The sequence below is a fragment of the Priapulus caudatus genome, unplaced genomic scaffold (genome assembly GCF_000485595.1).
Source record: "Priapulus caudatus unplaced genomic scaffold, Priapulus_caudatus-5.0.1 Scaffold2024, whole genome shotgun sequence".
NCBI classification, from domain to species: Eukaryota; Metazoa; Priapulida; class Priapulimorpha; order Priapulimorphida; family Priapulidae; genus Priapulus; species Priapulus caudatus.
Window position 1 is genome coordinate 12,893 of NW_014579085.1, and position 13,044 is coordinate 25,936.

Here is a 13,044-nt window from a genome sequence, read left to right on the forward strand (position 1 = left end):
CCCTCTCTCTCTCTCCCCCTCTCCCCACTCTCCCTGTCCCTGTCTTCTTTCTCTCTACCATCACTCGCCCCTCTCTCTCTCACCCTCTCCCCACTCTCCCTGTCCCTGTCTTCTTTCTCTCTACCATCACTCGCCCCTCTCTCTCTCACCCTCTCCCCCTCTCCCTGTCCCTGTCTTCTTTCTCTCTACCATCACTCGCCCCTCTGTCTCTCACTCTCTCCCACTCTCCCTGTCCCTGCCTTCTTTCTGTCTACCATCACTCGCCCCTCTCTCTCTCACCCTTTCCCCCTCTCCCTGTCCCTGTCATCTTTCTCTCTACCATCACTCACCTCTCTCTCTCTCTCCCTCAGGTGCTCGACTGCTTCCACACGTTCTGTCAGCCGTGCCTCGAGAAAGTGCAAGTCGTCGCCGACAAGATCACGTGTCCCGAGTGTCACGCCGTCACGACGCTCACCTCTCACGGTGTTTACGCTCTCATGTCCGACATCGCTGTCAGCAGCATCCTCGAGTCACACGCCGTCGAAGCCAACACCAACCTCGGCTGCACGGGCTGCAAGAGCAAGGAGTCGAACGCCGTCGCGCGCTGCTTCGACTGCGCAAACTTTCTCTGTCCGAACTGCGTCATGGCGCATCAGTTCATGCACTGCTTCGAGGGTCACCGCGTGATGACGCTCGGTGAGCTGCAGAGCGGGCGCGACGGCGGCGGCGTCGGCGGTGACCCACGCGCCGAGAAGCCTGTCGCGTGTCCGCGACACAAGCACGACGCGCTCGCGTTCTTCTGCCGGACGTGCGATGTGCCGATATGCGGGGAGTGTGCGTCGCTCGACCACTCCAAGGCGGCGCTTCACGACTACGAACCGCTGGCCGCCGTCGAATCTCCGCTAGTCATCGACGTGACGCAGATCGTCGACGACGGCAAGATGAAGACTAAGGAGCTGAAGATGGCGCTGAAGACGGTCGAGCACACGGGCAACCGCCTGCAGGTAACGCTGGCGCCATCTATGTGTGTTCGGGAGTAGCTCGCGTGGGTTTTTGTCATTCTTCACTTTTTTCTTGTTACGTATTTTTTTATTTCGTGTTACTTTTTCCTCGTTTGTACTTTTTCCACTTCTTTTTCTATTTCGTGTTACTTTTTCCTCTATCTTGTGTCTTGTTACTTTTTCTTTTTCTATCTTTTCTATCTTCTTCACCTCTTTCTCCTTTCCCTGGGGTGGGGGGTACCAGAGTGATTCTGTAAGCAGAAGCGTGTGCAGCTGCAGGGTTAACATGTGCAGGCACTGGGGAGGTAATGTTTGTGTACGTTAGAAAACTGCGGGCTGGGTGGGGCTGTTGCGAGGAAAAATGCAGCGTAAACCTCACTCCCCGCGTATCTGGCCTCGGGTGCGCTAGATTCCGCGAGTCTCTCGTCTCCCCGCGGCGTTCGTGTCGCCGGCCAATTCGTTTCTGTGGACGGTTTTCGCGACGATTCAACGCGATTTCACGGTCGCTTGCGTCGCTCGATGCCAGCCGAGCGTTCCGGGACCGCGCGGATGCTGGGGGAGAAGTGGAGGACGATGGGTGGGGGAGAGGCGGAGGAGGCTGGGTGGGGAAGAGGCGGAGGAGGAGTGGGATAAGTGGAGGAGGATGGGTTGGGGAGAGGCGAGGATGGATTGGTGGGAGAGGTGGAGGAGGATGGGTGCGCGGAGAGGCAGAGGAGGATGGGTCGGGGGACGAGACGAGAGGAGGATGGGTGGGGAGAAGCGGAGGAGGAAGGTGGGGGAGATGAGATGGGTGGGGAGAAGGAAGGAAATGGGGGAGGAGGGAGGGAGAGGTGAGGAAGAGGTGGGAGAGCGGAAGGCGTGGGGAGAAAGTAGGATGGGTGGGGGATGGAGAGATGGGTGGGGAATAGGAGGAGGCATGGAGCAGAGCGCAGGTGGAGGAGGAGGGTGGGGGCAGATGGAGGAGCATGGGTGGAGAAGCAGGATGGGTGGGGATGGAGGAGATGGGTGGGGAGAGCGAAGACTGGGGGAGAGGTAGAGGATGGGGATATGGACTGGGGGAGAGAATGGTGGGGAGAGAATGAAGTTTTGCTGTATTAGTAGGCGTGCGCGAGACGCGGAGCTGACTATAACGAAGAGAACGTTCGCCGCATGCGAAAAAATCGAAATACTAATGAAGAAAAAGAAAAAACCACAAAAGAAACACAAGGAAAGACGAGAACAGGCTGACAAGCAGCAAGCTAGCAGAACGTGACGCGCAGAAAAAACAGCTGACTACAGAGCAAGGCTAACAAAGAGAACTGTCGGCGCGCGTCGTTGGTGATGGGCGCAGCTGACTACAGCAAAGCTTATACAAGAGAACGCGCGCGCGAAGGCAGCTGACTTACCATCCCCCAAGCAAGGCTAACAAGAGAACGTGTCACGCGCGCAGCAGCTGACCACGCAAGCTAACAAGAGACGTGGTCATGCGCGGGCAGCTTGACTACAGCGAAGGCTACAAGAGAACGTGTGCGGCGCGCGGGCAGCTGACTACAGCAGAGCTAACAGAGAGGAACGTGTCGGCGCCGGCAGCTGACTACCCCGGCAAGCTAACAAGAGAGCTGTGCGCCGCTGCGGCAGCTGACTTAGCAGCAGCTAACAAGAGAAGCCGTTCGCGCGCAGGCACTGACTAGGCAGTAAGCTAACAAGAGAACTGCGCAGCAAGGCGGCGAGGCAGCTGAGCTACAGCCAAGCTAACAAGAACGGTGTCGGGCGCAAAGGCCAAGGGGTGCAGCTGACTACAAGTAAGGGCTAAGCAAGAGAACGTGCGCGGCGCTGCAGCTGAGCTACAGCAAGCAACAAGAGAACGTGCGCGCGCGCGGTACAGCTGACTACAGCAAGCTAACAAAGCCGAAACTGGTGTCGCAGCGCGACGGGGGCAGCTGACACAGCAAGCTAACAAGAGAAAAGTGGCGCTGGCAACGCTGCGGACAGCTGACTTGACAGCAAGCTAACAAGAGAACGTGCGCGCTACAGCAAGCTAACAAGAGATACGTGCGGCGCGGCAGCTGACTACAGCAAGCTAACAAGAGAACGTGCGCGCACGCAGAATTACCTGCTCCCGCCTTCCGCTCGCGATTCCGTATTTACACGCGCGTGTCTGCGGGCGATTTTGCGACCGCTCACGCCCGCCGCCGCGCTCGTCGTTCCAGATTACCGCTGCGAGGCCTTGACTCCGCTACGCATCCGTACGCTGCGTCTAGAACGACAACGCACGTAGCGGTGCGAGTTGATTAAGATGCGGACCAGCACTCTGCTCGCGCTCGCGAGAGAGAGAGAGATATATCCGTTTCCGCATTGTGTAGCGCGGCATCGACAAGCGATAACTGATACCTTGGCATCCCCGGGATGAGAGTGTCGGGAGCGTGCGATGCGGGAGCAGCCTCCTCGGGGTCTTCCTCTCGCGTCGGCGAACTTTAAAATTCTCGGAGTTGCGAGAAACTGTTTTCTCGTTTTTTTCGCGGCGACGCGAGCGCGCTAACGATGTTGCGTCTGGCTCGGCGGTCGATGATGGCGGTCAGACGGGGATTTCTGCCGACGACGACGACGACGACGGCGTAATGAGACAGGCCACGAAAAACGCTGCGCGTGGGGGGGAGGGTACTCACGTATGTTCAGCTAGGGGATGGAATGATGCGGGTGATATTATCACGATACAGCCCTCAGGATACAATGTGTATCATGATACGGCCTTCACGTCCACGATATGATATGTATCACGATACAGCCTTCACGATATGATATGTATCACTATACAGCCCTCAGGATGCGATACGTATCACGATAACGTATGTATCTAGAAAACTATGCTGCTAACTCATATTAATTTAAACTTGACTGATAACTGATTTTATTCAGTATCAGTACGTGAATGGTCAAACGTATCGATACATGTATCGTGATATATCGATAAGTCGGCCCACCCCTAGTATCAGTGTGTTGCATCGGTGGTGAGCGGTTGGGGGGGGGGTTAATACGCTGTATATATAATCAGTTTTTATGAATATTAAAACGCGGTAATGAGTGGTTAATTGCTCGAGCGTCTCATGTGTCGGCGCGTTGTCTGCAGCAGCTGTGGATGCATAGTGATCATGATGATGCTACTACTACTACTGCTACTACTGCTGCTGCTGCTGCTGCTGCTGCTGCTGCTGCTGCTGCTGCTGCTGCTGCTGCTGCTGCTGCTGCTGCTGCTGCTGCTGCTGCTGCTGCTGTCTGCCACTTTCCTCTTGAACAGGATGTTGATAAATGCACGGGTGGTGTGATGCATGAGGCTACAGTCATCCGTCTCCATTCAAAACATTCCGCCGCTTAGCTAGCAGCGAGAGTGAACCTCACGAGAGCAAAAACTGCCACAACAAGCTGCAGCCAGCATTAGTGTCACTTAGCATCGCAGTAGAACGCTCTAGAACGCTTCTCATAGAATGGGCTCTCATACTCATAGCTACTAGTGCTCTTTATCGTTCTCAGATCCGTGCGTAAAATATCGTATCGGTAAACATCGTATCGTAGTGTCTAGTGTTGCCCTCGTTATCTCTCTCTCTCTGTATCTTGTGTCTCTATTTCTCTCAGTATATTGTGACGCCCTCTATCTCTCTCTGTGTCTAGTGTTGCCCTCGTTATCTCTCTCTCTGTATCTTGTGTCTCTATTTCTCTCAGTATATTGTGACGCTCTCTATCTCTCTCAGTATTTTGTGTCGCCCTCTAACTCTCTCAGTATCTTGTGTCGCCCTCTATCTCTCTCTGTGTCTAGTGTCGCCCTCTATCTCTCTCTGTGTCTAGTGTCGCCCTCTGTCTTTCTCTGTGTCTAGTGTCGCCCTCTATCTCTCTCTGTGTCTAGTGTCGCCCTCTGTCTTTCTCTGTCCTCGTACAATGTGATGACTCGCACCTGTTATCGTCGTCGCGGACTTCCCGCTGACCTCTTTCTCCCTCTCGTATCTGACATCTCTCTTGTGCGTCTTCTCTTCAGATCCAGTACACGAAGGCTCAGACGGAGATCGCCGACACATACAACTTCTACCGGTCGATGATAGAGGAACGCAAGCAGGAGACGCTCAAGGAACTGGAGGCGGTCTACACGGCGAAGAACCAGTCGTTGACGGCGGTGACGGCGCGCATCGAGGAAACAATCGCTCGGCTACACAACGGCTGCGACTTCATCGAGCGTCTGCTCAAGCACGCCAGCAAAACGGAGGTGCTGCTCTACAAGAAGGGTCTGGAGGCGCGTCTGCATGGCGCGCTCGACTACATGCCAGACGTCAGCAACCAGAACACCTACGACTTTGAGTTCGTCTCCAACTACCAGGCGATTCAGATCGGCGTGCGCAACACGTACGGATACATCCGTCAGAGCACCGACTTCACGCCCCCCACTAACCCAGTGCGGCAGGCCCCGATCGCGCGCCCCTCCGCGCACGCGCTCAACGGGATGGGCGGTGGCGGCGGCGGTCCGAACAGCCTCGTTAACGGCATCAGCAGCATCCCGAACGGACTAACGATGTCGAGCGGCGTGATGAACGGCCACGCGCGCGGCGTCAACGGACACGTCGTCGTGGCGACGGTGAACGGTCACGGCGGTGGGCACCACCACATGAACAACATGTTGTTCGAACCTCCCGCGACGCTCCTCAGCAAGCGCTTCAGCAGCAGCAACGGCTCGCTGAGCTCCTACCCCGCGGCTAACGACCTGTACGAGAAGTGGTCGTCCGGAGGCATGGACATCTTTGCGGCGGCCCCCGACCCGTTCCCCCAGCAGCAGCAGGGCGGCATGCCTCCGCCGCCGGTGTCACAGCATCAGCAGCAGCAGCATCATCACCACGATGCCGTCGGTCTCGAGCTCGCCTCGAAGCTGATCACGACGAACATCTTTCCGCCAAAGTGCCAGATCCGCCGGCAGAAGATGATCTACCACTGCAAGTTCGGTGAGTTCGGCGTCATGGAAGGACAGTTCACGGAACCGAGCGGCGTCGCGGTGAACGCGCAGAACGACATAATCGTCGCCGACACGAACAACCACCGCATTCAGATCTTCGACCGCGAGGGCCGCTTCAAGTTCCAGTTTGGCGAGTGCGGGAAGCGAGACGGGCAGCTGCTCTATCCTAACCGCGTCGCCGTCATCCGCACATCCGGGGACATCATCGTCACCGAGCGAAGCCCCACGCATCAGATCCAGATCTACAACCAGTACGGGCAGTTCGTGCGCAAGTTCGGCGCGAACATCCTGCAGCATCCGCGCGGCGTAACCGTTGACAACAAGGGTCGCATCGTCGTCGTCGAGTGCAAGGTGATGCGAGTGATCATCTTCAGCCAGTGCGGGGAGGTGCTGCAGAAGTTCGGATGCTCGAAACACCTCGAGTTTCCGAACGGCGTCGTCGTCAACGACAAGCAGGAGATTTTCATCAGCGACAACCGCGCGCACTGCGTGAAGGTGTTCAGCTACGAGGGAGTCTACCTGCGACAGATCGGCGGCGAGGGGGTGACCAATTACCCGATCGGCGTCGGCGTCAACCACGTTGGAGAGATTCTGATCGCCGACAACCACAACAACTTCAACATCACCATCTTCAAGCAGGACGGACAGCTGGTGAACGCGCTGGAGAGCAAGGTGAAGCATGCGCAGTGCTTCGACGTCGCGCTGATGGACGACGGCTCGGTGGTACTCGCGAGTAAGGACTACCGCCTCTACATCTACCGCTACATCCAGGTGCCTAGCATCGGGCTGTGAGTGAGTCACGCGTGCGAGCGTGCGCGGACGTCCCTTATTTTCGAAGACCCCCCCCCCCGATTGATTCTTCAGTGCGTACACTGTTTGAAACCTCCCTGTCTCCTCTCCCCCGCGCGCGCGACCGTGAGAGAGAGAGACTCGCACTTATTTAGGAGTGGGTGTGGGTTTTGGTCGGCGCGTGCGCGCGGGGGGATGGAGTGTTTGGGAGTGGCTGCACGTTTAGCAGTCTTTGACACTGTGTTTTTTGTTGTTGCCGCGAAGTTTAGATGCCGGTCCCTCGGACGATCGCTTCAGTACGGCCCGGAAAAAGGGAAAAAAAAACTAAAAACTAAAACAGCAGGGTTAATTGAAAGCTTTTGATAAGTTTTTATAATTTTCTCTCAAATGAGTCTCGTTACGGAAAGGTAATTATGCAGTGTTTGTTGACCTTAATTTGTGCTGTTGCTGTTAAGATGCTGGTATCATATCTCATAATCGTGTATTAAAGTGTTAGGTTATGGCTCTGGCACAACCAACCGCTCGCCACGTGCGGGGAGCGCAGAGCGCGCGCAACCGTGCGGCAGGGGGCGCCGCCGCTGCTGCTGCTGCTACTGTGCTGCCTCACGTACCGCCTTTCCTTGGCCTTCGGTTGGTCTGCAGCAGGTGCAATAGATGTTTAATTTATCCAGTAGGTAGCCCAGTGTTTCATGTTAACTGATCAAGATCCGTCGTATATTTTATTATGGAGCTTTTTTGCGGTATAATTTTGTATCCCTTTGATAAGAATGCAGTGTTAGGCCGGCGGGCGGCGGCTCATGCTGCGCGTATCCAGGATGAATATTTATCTCTGTGTATATTTAATGTGGCGGGAGTCGAGGTGTTGTTTGTATGTGGTTTTTCGTAGGTGGTCGTCGACTGATTATCATCAGAGTATCCATGCTCAAAAATCTTGTGCGTCGGCAGTGACTTGGAGCGAGTTAGAGAGAGAGATCATGATTTCCATTTGCCTTCCCTTGGTTCCGAGAAAAATTCCGGTCTCTCGTTCCCCCGTTGTCGCGTCGCACGGCGGTGGCGCCACCTACAGCACGAGGGCTCATCGCGGTAAAGGGGTAGGTGTCGTTTGTTCTGCGGTGTCGTGTTTCGCGATTTATTGTTTGCGAGTGTTTATCGCTTGTTCGTCTGCCTGGGTGCCCGCTCGACCTCCGCACGACCCCGTGATGAGGGCGTGGCATCTCGCGTCCCAACCCTCGCGTCGCCGCGCTTGTGCCCATCAGGTGTCGCCACTGTCGCCGCCTCGGGACTGTTCACATTCCAAGAAGAAGAAAAAAGAAGTCTATCGTCTATTTTTGTAAGATGTTTGTAAACGGCTCTGCCCCCTGTCTGTCTGTCTCTCGCGCGCGCGCGCGCGCGTGTGTGCGGCGCGGCGCGGCATGACGACGCCTCGCATAGTTAGCCTGCAGCGTATATCTAGTCGTGGACACGTGAATCTAGAGTGGAGCGCGGTCGTCGAGCGCGGCGACAGACAAACGCTCCTTTCTCAGCTAGTCGGCTTTGTTTAGGTCAGCACGCTGTGGCGCCACCGGTCGCGGCGTGAGCGGCGACATCTGGTGGTGCGCGGGGGAGGTGCGGTGTAGCTCCCCCTGGAGGAATCTCAGCGCGTGGCGGCGCCGCCGGTGCCGTGTCCAATCTAGTGTAGTTAGCAATAATCTGTGATTTTCGTGTGTGTAGCTGAGTTTGTTTTGTCTAGCTACCTCTCGTACTCCGCGTTGTGCGCCCGTCCCCCCCCCCCCCCGGCACTGCGGCGCGCGCACTGTGCTTCACGCCGCCGCCATGTTTGGGTCGCCGCCATCTTTGGGCGAAAGTCTTGGTCAACGGAGATCGGCTGAGTAGTGGTCAGTGTGCATACTTGCCCGCCGGCCGCACGCGCGCGCGTCGGCGTTGGAGCGCGGCTCGGGTCCCCGGGGCATCAGAGCGTATCGGGGGATCGTGGCGTCGATCGCGGGGTGGTGGCGCCGGCGGTCGGGAAAACCCCGCCCCGGGCCGCCATGTTGGTGCGTGGGTCGTGACCTTGCTTAGGTCTCGTCCGCTGTGGCGGCCATGTTGGTGTGTGGGTCGTGACCTTGCTTAGGTGTCCTTGTCTGCCGCGGCAGCCATGTTGGTGTGTGCGTCGTGACCTTGCTTAGGTCCTTGTCTGCGGCGGCGGAGGCGGCCATGTTGGTGTGTGGGTCGTGACCTTGTTTAGGTCTCATCTGCTGCGGCGGCGGCCATGTTGCTATTTAGCAAAGCAGAGTGAAGCAGAACAATCGTATGCACAACTTGATGCAAAGAGACCAATTGATATGTTTCAAAGTTGTGCGCTGTTGAAACAAGTGTTTGCTAGAAGTTAGAAGTCGTTTTGCCGTAACCGTTCCATGAACAAGACCAAAAATATATTGTGAGCACCTGTTTTCCATATTATTGATTTCACTTTTTTGTTACTTCATGTTAGAAAATTGAAGAAAATCCACAAAAAAATGTTTTTAGGTTTTTTGTATACGAGACTGTACTCGGTGGCTCATGAAAGAGAGGGAAGGAGGAGTCGGGAGCGAGAGGGAATGAGTGTACGTCGTTTCCATTATATAATATTGCGCTTTCTACTATATCCAAACGTAACAGAAACTGGTTTTCTTCTCTAGCCGATTAGAACACTATTTTTGTGATTGACAGAGAGTTTGGTCGTTAATTTTTTACCTTGGAGCCCTTAGTTTTTCGGAAGGTGGGGAAGATTTTGCAAGAAAAACCGTGAAAATGGTCCACTATTTTCTGTTACACTTGACATTTGTTTTTTGGAGTAACGTCTGAGTTATTGTTTTGGTAGCGATGGTGGTGATGACTAACGAAGACTCTCGACGCTTACGACGACGACGACGACGACTTAACGATGATTAGAGAGAGAGTGTGGATGTTATGGCATGTTTCCTATCTTTGATATTCACACTATATATATATATATTATTCTACTTGTTGTGGGTGCCTATTGCTGGTGGTGGTAAACCTCTACGTGGCAACTAGATTTTATGATGTTTAGATGTTGATGGTTACCTATAAACGCTGTTGTTGCTTGGTCTCGTACTAGTTGCCTGTTTGTCGTGCCATGTTGACATGATAGTGTAGACTGTATCCGTGCGTTGGGTGTCGGTGAGAGATGTTCGGGGTTGCAATATCGTGACTGTTCAGCTGTTGTTTCGGCGCGCGGCGAGCAGGTGGTGCCACGAGAGGGCGCCGCGGGTCCGCTACCCTGCCGGCGCCGGCTGACTTGTTAAGCGATTATTATTACACTATTTATGCAGAGTTTGTCGCGCCTGCGATGACGCGGTAGCACGCGCGCGGCGGGGCGCCCGCCCCCCACCACCCCCCCTGGCAGGGTCGTCACCTGGCTGATCGCGGCCGATGATGCCGCTGTCACTGTCTCTGTTACAAGGGTTTTGTCGCGAGTAGGCGCGGAAGGGGAGGAGGAAATCTGGGGGTGGAGGGTGAGAATCAGGAGGGAGTCGTCCCTACCCCCTCCTCCTCCTCTTCCTCCTCCTCGCCTTCCCCGCTACCGACAGGCAGTCAAGCGGGCATTTTGTCTTCTCGATTAGCGGTTACTGCTGGAGACTGCGAAAACGACGCGACTGCTCACTCTCCAATCGTGCTGGAATTTTATACCCGTCTCATTTTGAAGTTTTCGATTTATTATAGTTATTAATATTGTTATTTACAACTAATGATGTGTGTGAGTTGTTGTTTTAATTCGGAAGCGGCAGCCCTGCGCACTGTCCACTTGTTTTTTGGCTCGGTGACGACGTGTGTGCGCACTTGTTCGCATTGGTAGTTCACATATCGCCCGCCAGGGGGCCGGTTTCTCATGGTTGTGCTGTTGTTAAGTGAAGAGACCTGCGTAGTGGCTGAACATACGGCTGTTGTAGAAGGTACATTCTGCTGTTGCGCTAGTTAAACGTCTATTTTACTCTTGTTAGCTAAATAGTTTTGCTTTTTGCGTTCAATCATTATTAGCGCCCGCGCGTGTATGTATGTGTCGCTCTGCGTGCGTGCGTGCGTGTGTGCGTGTGCGAGAGAGAGAGAGTACGTGGGTGTGTGTTACTTTTGGTGCATGCGCGTGCGCACGCGCATCTGTGCTCAGTGCTCCATTTATTTCATGCTATCGTTTCGGTATATCTTCCTATTACGCAGAGGTTTCTTGTTCAGATTTGCTTAGGAATGACCTTCAGTTGTCAGATAATGACCTTCAGTTGTCAGATAATGGGACAACACTCCGTTGTGATTTCCTGCCACCAGGGGATACCCTCGCTGTTACTTGTGTTACAATTTACAGTTTTTAGTAACTTTTGTAGAGTTAATATTGTTTGATAATTTAAGGCTCTTGTTTTTATTTAACTCATTTAATTTAATCATAACCCGTTTGAGTATTTTGTGGGAATAATTTGTAATGAAGTTGAGTTTATACAACAAACATTCCACAGGAGAACTTGTGCATTTGCCAGAATGTTGTTTTTTCATTTTTTATGTACTTGTACGTTTGTTAGTGTTTTAATTTCGCACATGGTGACTAATGTATGTGTATTTCTTCCCCGTTGAAGTTTCTTGCATGCGTAGTGCAGCAATACTAGTGCAGATGTGCCTTGTTCATGCCACGACCCGGCCCAAGCCGTGGTCTACCGGCTTATTTTGAGAAAGAGAAAAAGTCCGCGAAGTGCGACCACACTACTACTACTACTAGTACTACTACTACTGCTACTATTACTGCTACTACTTCTACTATTATTACTACTACTAGATTCATTCATACTTACCGTAACAGAACTATTTCTCGTTGGCAGTTGATCCGCTTCTTCTGCACAGTGAGTTATAATATATTTTGTAAAGTGTCTTATTGTCGTGTATACGTGTGTAAAAAACGAAGACACCTCCAGTAGCTGTTGCCGTGAGTTGACAAGAGGAGCAGCCGGAGCCGTAATGCGGGGAGAGACGGAGGGCGAGGCTGACATATCTCCGCAGCAGCAGCAGCAGCAGCAGCAGCAACAACAACAGCAGCAGTAGCAGCATCGTGTGAAGCTGCAGTCTCGTGGTTTAGCATCGAGTGTGCGTGGCATTGTTTGCCCGCTGCTGCGCTGCTGTCTGCGTGCCTGCAAATGCCGGTGTGCTGTCTGCCAGTCTGCCAGTCTGCCTGCCGGTGTGCTGTCTGCCAGTCTGCCTGGCTGCCTGCCGGTGTGCTGTCTGCCTGGCTGCCTCGCTCATTGTTATTCGAGCGACGCATGCCTCTGCTGCACCAGCCGTCTCTCTCTGCCGGAGGGTGACTGCGGCCCCGCAAACACGTTGTTTTGCAGGCTTCTGTCGCCATGGCAACGGTCTGCCCTGGCTGTGTCTAGCTATCTCTTCCAACCTGGTGCTCTCTCCCTCAGCATCGGGTATTAAAATCACTCTGTACTGATTTTTAACTTTGTAAAGGAAAAGACTGTAGTTTTGTTTATTACTTGATAGGCTGTTTTATTATTGTTACCGTCTTTCATCGGTTTGTTACAACTTCAGTGACGTAATAAATAAAGTGAATGTTTTGTTTGCTCTAGTAAATAATTTCCGCTGTTTATCTCGCTTGTTTATTCACGTGCGTTCCATGTTTATCGCTCGCTGCTAGCGGCCAGACGGAATGACGTCAGCGCGTGCGTCATCGTGACATAAATTTGTTTTTGAAAGTAATTGCTATCCACTGCTGGTGGTGGCGGCGGGGATGGGGAGGGTTCCGTTGTTGACGGCGGCAGTCGCTTCCTCCTGCAGCTGATCCTCTCCTGATAACGTCTGCTATCTCCGTCAGTCGCTCTCGGCGGCCGCGGCGGCGCACACGCGAGCGTTATTAGCCGTTACCATGGAGACACCGACCCGTCGCGCGAGCACGTGACGATTTATGACGCGCGTGACGTAATCGCGCGCGTAGACTGCCCCCGCACGTTGTGACATGTGTGGAGAGGTTGTGTATGTCGCGGGCGATGGTGTGAGTCTAGGCGCGGTCATCGGGTGGTTTTACGGATGTATTTGTGTAAACGTTGATATTGATTTTTTGTCCGGTCGGCTGGATTTTAACTCGCTTTCTCACACGTCACCTCACCCTTCCCCCAACCTCTCCTTCCTCCTCACCTTCCCCCAACCTCTCCTTCCTCCCCACCTTCCCCCAACCTCTCCTTCCTCCTCACCTTCCCCCAACCTCTCCTTCCTCCCCACCTTCCCCCAATCTCTCCTTCCTCCCCACCTTCCCCCAACCTCTCCTTCCTCCTCACCTTCCCCCAACCT

At 54.0% G+C, this 13,044-nt stretch overlaps 1 protein-coding gene across 1 annotated transcript; it reads left to right on the plus strand.

The window, feature by feature from the left end:
* Nucleotides 1-338: 338 nt before the first annotated feature.
* Nucleotides 339-12,333, plus strand: LOC106818100 (brain tumor protein-like; the record flags this gene model as incomplete). The annotated part of the gene is made up of 2 exons (XM_014822816.1): nucleotides 339-983; nucleotides 4,987-12,333. Coding segments are annotated over 2 exons (2,400 nt in total), but the record flags the coding sequence as incomplete, so codon positions are not given.
* Nucleotides 12,334-13,044: the final 711 nt, after the last annotated feature.